This window comes from Gossypium hirsutum, chromosome A10, assembly GCF_007990345.1.
Source record: "Gossypium hirsutum isolate 1008001.06 chromosome A10, Gossypium_hirsutum_v2.1, whole genome shotgun sequence".
Classification (NCBI taxonomy): Eukaryota; Viridiplantae; Streptophyta; class Magnoliopsida; order Malvales; family Malvaceae; genus Gossypium; species Gossypium hirsutum.
In genome coordinates, this window is record NC_053433.1 from 102,667,518 (window position 1) to 102,675,980 (window position 8,463).

At 36.1% G+C, this 8,463-nt stretch overlaps 1 protein-coding gene across 1 annotated transcript; it reads right to left on the reverse strand.

Moving 5' to 3' along the window:
• Nucleotides 1-1,510: 1,510 nt before the first annotated feature.
• Nucleotides 1,511-3,598, reverse strand: LOC107942339 (pentatricopeptide repeat-containing protein At3g06430, chloroplastic). The gene is made up of 2 exons (XM_016875994.2): nt 3,124-3,598; nt 1,511-3,040 (listed from the first exon to the last, which is right to left on the reverse strand). Exons 1-2 carry the CDS (start codon nt 3,457-3,459, stop codon nt 1,928-1,930), a joined length of 1,449 nt encoding a protein of 482 aa, XP_016731483.1. The 5' UTR covers nt 3,460-3,598; the 3' UTR covers nt 1,511-1,927.
• Between the last annotated feature and the right edge of the window lie 4,865 nt (nt 3,599-8,463).

Below are 8,463 nucleotides of genomic sequence, written 5' to 3' on the forward strand. Positions count from 1 at the left end.
CTCTAGCTATACCACTCCATTCCAACAATTTATTAGCTTATCCAAAAAAATTTATTTTCATTTTTCGATTTTTTAGTCTTTAAATTTACTTTTTTTGTAAAATCACTTCAAAATGGATAAAAAAATTAATTTTTTTAACTTTGCTGAAGTAGCATGTGGATGACACATCGATATTTAATTAATTTTTTTAAAAATTTAAAAATTCAAAAAATATAAGAACTATTTTTAAAAATTTTAAAAATTAAAAATTATAAAAATATTTTTTAATTTTAAAAAATTAAATAACTGCTTACATGTCATCCACATGGCAATTTATGTATATGCCACATCATCATAGTTAATAAACGTCAAATTTTTCCATTCATTTTAGGGTGATTTAACAAAAAAATAACAAAAAATGTAAGTTCAATGGCTAAAAGAGAAGAAAAATTAAATAAAGGACTAAAATGATATTTTCTTTATAAAGCTGAAGGGCCAAATAAGTCATTATACCTTGTTCTATATTTATAATATTAAATTTCTACTTATGTACTTAAAATCCAAACTACTTTAATTATATTAGTTGTCTTTCTTCGTATTGTTAATATAGATAGATTGGTTCAATTAGGTGAAATTCATTTCATTGAGAGATTTAAGTAAGAGTGTATGAAATAAGCTTGTCTACTTGGGTATAAGCCGTTTATTTTCACTCTGTTTTAACTTTCCAATCCTTCTTATTATTAATGAATCTATTTTTCTTTAAAATAAAGGTATGTTGGTCATATACAATGCTTAATCAAACTGGACTCGAATTAGAAATGTCAAACAGTGGCATACAAATTGGAATTGTCCTTTTCAATTACCTGCATGTTTCAAAAGTTTGCTGCCACCAGCAAGTGCACCTCAATGAATTCTAATCTAAAACTTTACACATGGAGTATTGGTATTTACTCTGGTATCTGCTTTGCAAAACACAATTCTTTATATGTGAGGTTTTAGGGTTGAATCAATTGAGGCATGACAAAATCTTGATATCTACTTCGTAAAGTAGATTCTTTTATATGTGAGATTCTAGGTTTGAATTTATTGAGATGCACCTATACATTGCAAAATCTTAAAGAGTTCTGTGAGTGCTTAAAAGGTTTCATATTGTGTATGAAGTGTCTCAAGTTGGAATGGTACCTTTAAGCTACCGCAATTGTCTCAAGTTTTGTTGCCGATTCGAACCTAAAACCTCACACGCAAAAGGCTCTTTACAAAATGCACTTCTTTGTTGATGGCAAAATATTTGTATTAAGTGCACTCTTTGTACAAAAGATTCTAGGTTTGAATAGAGGACAATTTCTGATAGAGTATCACAACATAACCCGAAGGTTCAGGTTGTGATAGAAAGTATGGTTCGGTCGTGGGTCGTGACAGATAGTGCAAGTAAATATTAGATGAATCTATTCCATCACAATAACCTGATAAAAACCATCTATCTATAGCCTTTTGGATTCCAGAACCCACAAATTCTAATCACTCACAAAAGTAGATAACCGATGAAGATCCTCTTCCCACTGTCAATAAAAAGAAGAAATTACAGCTCTGAAATTCCCCTACATTCCCCTACATTCAACAACTTTGTACATAAAATGAACTATTCCCCTACATTCAACAACTTTGTACATAAAATGAACTATTCCCCTACATTCAACAACTTTGTACATAAATTGAAGTACCCGCAAGCTTCCATCCAAACATCAATGAACCCCCAAAGATATCAGTCACAGCAAATATAAGAGGATAGGCAGTGATCAACCATCCATTCTAGAAAGCAAATGCAGCAGCTGATCTATCAGTGACTCGATTCATTAAGATCGCAAGCGCATTCAAGGAAAAGCTATGCTTCTCCGATTCGGTTGTGGGAGAAATACAGCAGCACTGTTATTGGTTTCACTCAAATGTTCTACTGAGATGGTAGACAACCATTATTAAGCAACTCCTGTTGTAGTTGCTCCAAATAGTAGATCTTGTCATTCATGCCTTCCTTTCTGTATGCATCCACCATGATGGAGAAGGTTAACTCATTAGGTGGGCATTGCTTGTCTTTCATTCGATTAAAAACTCTCGCCATTTCCATCAAATCCTCTGCCTTTGCACAAGCAAATATTACAGCATTGTAAAATGAGGTATTTTCAGGTATCTCAAACTTGGCAGCCAACTGAGCTGTGCTAATAACTTTATGAAAGAGACCAGCATTAGCATATCCATTGATAAGGCAGCAAAAGGTCTTGGTGTCTGCCTTCATCCCTTCAGCACGCATTTGATCAAACGTGTATTCCATGTGTTTCACATCCCCGACATCAGCAAATGCCTCAATGACATTGTTGTAAGTAGAGGTTGTCCACGGAAATTGAAGCTTCCGCATGTATTCCATCACGGATGACATCTTATCATACATTCTTTTCTTCCCATAAGCACCGATCAAGATATTGAAAGAGCGTGTTTCTGGCTCGATGCCAAAATTTCGGAATTTCTCATACCATCTCTCCATCATATCAATCTGCCCTTTGTTACCAAATACACTGAGGATGGTGTTCATTGTCCACACATCAGGTTTGCATGCTGAGCTCTCCAACATGCCAGATAGGACTTTCTCCATCTGATCAAACTTCCCCGCCTTACCATATCCACTTAACACTATGTTCTGGGTAACTGTATTCGGAGTTATCAACCGCTCATCCATTTCCTCATACAGAGACTCAACCAAGTCGAATCGCGAGGCATCAACACACGCCTTAATCAAGGTACTGTAGGTGAAGACATCAGGCTGACAACGAGGAAGTGTTTTCATTTGGTTAAGCGTTGAGAAAGCATCGTCAATGAGATTGTTTCGACAATAAGCAGCGAGCAATGCCGTGTAAAGCTCTGGAGTTGGTTCACATCCTTCTTCAACCATTTCATCGAACAGCTGGCGGGCACGGTGGGGTTGCCCGGATTTCCCAAGAAGAACAAGTAGTTTCATGTACGTGCCTTCTTTTGGTTGATAAAAGGGTTGTTCCCTAAGCATCTCAAATACCTGAATATTAAAAATTGGCTACCTTATCATCAGAATAAAGAATCCCACGACCGCTAAAAGAAGAGGAGAAGTAGAGAGTGAACCTGGAGAGCTTGAAGCCACTGCTTCTTTAGGATGCAATCGGACAAGGTTTCGGTGACGGTGGAGACCCAGGCCTTGGCGGCGTTCTTGCGGTCGAGTTTCTTCTTGAGATTCTTGAGGGGGGTTTTCTTGGAAGACCCAGGAATGGAATGGTGTGACAGGCCAGGGTACTCTCCTTCCTTCCAGTGCCTCTTCTTATCGGAAACAGCACCGGCGACGGCAGATGGAACAATGAAGGAGTTTGTGGGATGGGGCTTGGACTTGGGCATGGGTTCTGGGCGTAGCAGAGCAGAGGAGAGCAGAGAAGAAGAGAAGGAAAGGGACATTGAGGATGCCATAGGATTAAAGTGTGGATCTTTGGGAGCAATTCAACTAAGCAGCAGCAGTTGAGCTAGAGTTCTCTCTCTATTGCCGCTGTTTAGTATAGGAAAGGATAATAATAAAATAGTCCCTATAGGTTGCAAATATGATAAAATTATATTTTGCTCCCTTTCATTCAAAAAATAATAAAATAGTCCCTGTATGTTTAAAAAGAAAAAGGTAAATTACACCAACAGTCATCAAACTTTAGGGTAAATGACAAAACAGTCACCTAGGTTTCATTTCAGTCACTTAACTTTCAAAAAGTAACAAAACGGTCACTAACGTTATAAAAAAGTGACAAAACAATCACTAACTAACAGTTACCGTTAGGGTATTAACGGGATTGTTGACGTGGCAAGTTAACCGCTGATGTGGCAAGTTAACTTGCCACGTTGGCGACGGCTGATGGGTTTGGGACGGGTTTAGGGAAAAAAATTGAAGGGTTAATGGGTTAATGTTTTAGGGTTAGAAACAGATTAGCTTCAGGGGGATTTGGGGGGGGAACGAAAATCTATTTGGAAAATTTTGATCGGTATTTGGGGTTTTTTAGGTTTTAAACTGAATTGGGAATTGATTTGGGGTTAGAAATCGGTTCAATAATCGATTAACAGGGTATAAGTTTTAGGGTTTAGGGTGGTTTATTTTGTTTAGGGAGAAAAGAAGACGAACCGAAAGTTTTTGATTGTCAGAGACAATGGGCAGTAGAAGGGAAGCTACCAGTGCTGTTACATCCACTTTAACGGGTAAGTTCCTGCATTTAGTTTTAAATTTTTTGGATTTCAATGCTGTTATTTCGATTTAAGGTTAATTATGGATATTTCGATTTCAAATTTAATTTCGATTTTGATTTTGCTTTCGATTTCTATTTCAATTTTGATTACAATTTTGAAACACTCACTGATTCTGATTTTGATTTTGATTTCGATTTTGATTTCGAACTCAATCTAGGATTAGAATTTGATTTTGATTTCAATTTAGATTTCGACTTAAGGTTATTTCAATTTTGATTTTATTTGTTATTAATGTGCATGACAGATTAGGGTTTGATTTTTAAAGTTTATGACATATAATGTGTACTGTATTGTGTCTGCCATTGTTTAAGGTTATTTCGATTTTGATTTTGATGTGTTTGTATCTGCCATTGTATGAATGCCATTATCAAACTGATCTTTATTGTGTGTATCCGTCATTGTTTGTATCTGTCATTGTATGAATGCCATTATCAAACTGATCTTTATTGTGTATATCTGCCATTGTTTGTATCTGCCATTGTATGAATGTCATTATCAAATTGATGTTTATTGTGTATATTTGCCATTGTTTGTATCTGCCATTAAATTATACATTATTAAACTGATGTTTATTGTGTATATCTGCCATACATTATTAAACTGATGTTTATTGTGTATATCTGCCATTGTTTGTATCTGCCATTAAATTATACATTATTAAACTGATGTTTATTGTGTATATCTGCCATTGTTTGTATCTAGGCTCCTATTGTTATTTACTTTCTTTATTGTACTGGTTATTGCCTATTTTTGTCTGCCACATGAGAAAAATGGTTGTGTTTAATTAAATTAATTTTTGTATTGGTTGTTGTCTGCCATATGCATGACAGAAGTGTTTGTATTAAATTATTCGGTATTTTGTATTGGTTATTGTCTGACAAAAATGGTTAAAGTGTTTGCCTATGTTGTCTACCTTTATTGATGAGTACTTTGTTTGGCAGGTTTAATTGATGACAATTTTAATGAAAATGAAGAAAACGTATCTGGTAGTGATGTGTCTGGTAGTGAAGTGTCTGGTAGTGATAGTGATGCATCTGAAAGAGTTACTTTAGATGGTTTAAACATGGATGGTATAGGAGTAGATGAACTGTGAGATAGTGATGATTCTGGGAGGTTAGATAGTGCACATGGATCTGACTCAGATGGCCAAAATTGGCCTGAGTTCAATCTACATGGGTAATCCTAAACTTGAGGTTGGAATGTTATTTAAGTCCAAACACAGTCTAAAAGAAACTGCCAAGCAGTATGGTATGTTGAATAATTATTTTATTAAGTTTCCCAAAAATGATTTAAGAAGGTTAAAGGCAGTCTGCAATGAAAAATGTTCTTGGTTCATATGGGCTTCTAGGCTAAACCCTAATGACCCTACTGACCAGACTTGGCAAATTAGGAGTTCAAACCCTAACCATACTTGTTCTAAAGTCTATAAAAATAGGAATGTAACCTCAGCTTGGATAGGTAAACAGTATAAAGAAAAATTCATTGCCGATTCTGATTGTTCTTTGAAATCATTACAGCAAGATGTCAAAAGAGATTTTTGTTGCTTGGTCTCACTAACCAAATGTAGGAGGGCTAAACTTAGGGCATTGGAATTAATTGAAGGAGTTCATAAGGCTCAATATGAGAAGATTTATGAGTATTTATTGGAGGTTAGGACCCAAAATGAGGGAACAACAACAATCTGTTATTTGGATAACAGATTGTTTCAAAGGATGTATGTCTGTTTGCAGGCATGCAAAGATGGCTATAGGGCTGGTTGTAGGAGGATAGTAGGTTTAGATGGATGTTTCTTAAAAGGCTACTATGGTGGCTACTTGCTTGCAGCTGTTGGGATAGATGCAAATAATGGCATCTATCCACTTGCATATGCTGCTGTCGAAAGTTCAAACCAAGCATCATGGCTTTGGTTCTTGGAGTTGCTTGCAATGGACTTGGAAATTATGAGCTCGTACCACATATCTTTCATGTCTAACAAACAAAAGGTAAAACTCTATTTATATATATATTTTTATGTTGTTTCTATTTAAGGTTTGTCAAAGAATTAAATTAGTTTTTTCCTAATTGCAGGGACTTTTGGAAGCAATATGTATGTTGTTTCCTAATGCAGAAACAAGGCACTATGTTAGACACCTACATTCTAATTTCCAGAATGCTGGTTTCCAAACAAAGGAGTTGAAAGATTTGCTTTGGAAAGCTGCAAGAGTAAGCACTACAAGAGAGTTTGATGATGCCATGGATGAACTGAGAAAAACCAATCACCATGCTTATGACTGGTTGAAGAAGAAAAATCCTGCTCACTGGTTAATGTCTCACTTCTCAATTAGGAGCCATTCTGACATGTTGGTGAATAATCTATCTGAATCATTTAACAAGGTAAATCCCTATGTTTTATGTTTCTTACTGGTCATTAGCAATTCACTAATCATTTATGTGATTTATGGACAGATGATACTGGAAGCAAGAGGTAAACCTATTCTGACCATGATGGAAACAGTAAGGACCAAGATTATGTTACTTATTGTCAAGAAGAAAGAAGAAGCTGACAAATGGAAAGGAACTTTGTGTCCAAAGATCAAGAAAAAGCTGGATGTAAATATAAAAGATTCATTAAGGTAAAGATTCTTTCTAATGCCTATATTCTGACTTAATGTTGCTGATCACATGCAGTGATTGTTGGAAAGCTATTGACTTTTTTTAATATGTATGCAATGATTATTGGAAAGTTGTTGACTATTTTTTAATATGCATGCAATGATTGTTGGAAAGCTGTTGACTATTTTTTAATATGCATGCAATGATTGTTGATGTGTTGCCTATTTTTTAATATGCATGTAATGAGTTTTTTTATAATATTTTAACCAAGCATGCTCACTATTTTTTAAGTGTGTTCCATCACATGCTGGTGGGGACAAGTATTAGGTTGAATGTGGTCCAGGCAGCCAGCATGTGGTGGACTTAGTTCAGAATTCCTGCTCTTGCAGGAATTGGGATCTCACTGGCATCCCTTGCTTACTTGCATTATTTGTCATTCATGTAAAAAATGAGTTCCCAGATACCTATGAACAAACCTGGCACACCAAGCAAACCCAGATTCAAATTTACTCCAACTTTGTAAGTCCAGTAAGGGGTCCTAAACAATGGGCCTCTTTGTCAAACATGCTACCAATACTACCTCCTCCATTAAGAAGGCCACCTGGCAGACCTACTAAAGTAAAAAGGAAAGAACCTGATGAACCACAAACAACAGAAAGGTTGAGCAAGAGAGGGGTGGAGATGAGGTACAGTAAATGCAAAATAATAGGCCACAATAAGAGGAGTTGCAAAGGGGAAGTTGGCCAAAACATTCTAGTAAGTAATTTGCCTTAACTTATAATATACTTCTATCTATGAATTTGTTTGTTTTTCACATTTCTTTTATTCTTGTAGGTTAAAAGACATCAAGTTGGTGTCTGATCCTAGCAAGAGGCTACCCCAAGTCAGCAAGAGGGTACCCCAACTCAACAAGGTGTCCCAACTCAGTTACCTACTGCCCTGTAGCACCCCAAACCCGGCCCAGAAGTTATGGCCGGATCTGGCATGCCACATCAAAAACGTAAAAAAAAAATTTCCATTCTAAGTCCAGAAAATCGTACTTGATGTTCAAAAGATTAATTCATTAAAGGTTAAAGTGAATGGAAGCTGTGCACCAGGTAGGAAACCGGAAAAGAGGTGGTGAGTCCATCGGATTGCTTAAGTACCAAGCTCCCTTCGGATCCAATCCTAGACATGCATACCGCCATTGCCACACTTTAACGTCATGGATATTTCTAGGAAACCGATTTGATTAAGTCATTTTTAGGAAAAGTGATTAATTTTGGAAAATACTTTCATTGCGGAAGCTTTGCTTGTAGTCGTGTTATTTTGAAATCAGCTGTTGTTTTTGAAAACGCGCCCTAAAGCTATCCAATTTCAACAGTTAAAATAAGTATTACCTATCTTAGTAATACATATTAAAAACCATCAAAAATAAATAAGCGGCCTTATTACATTTAAAAGCCCAAAACCTCAAACGTAATTAAAAGGATGTCTAGTTCACCAGAAGAAAATCAAACTTTCAGAACGGGTGGCCACTCCGAATTCCCTCACAGCTCCAAGCCCACTATGGTTAGGGATTACCTGCGTGGATGAAAATAAAAGGGATGAGTTTGG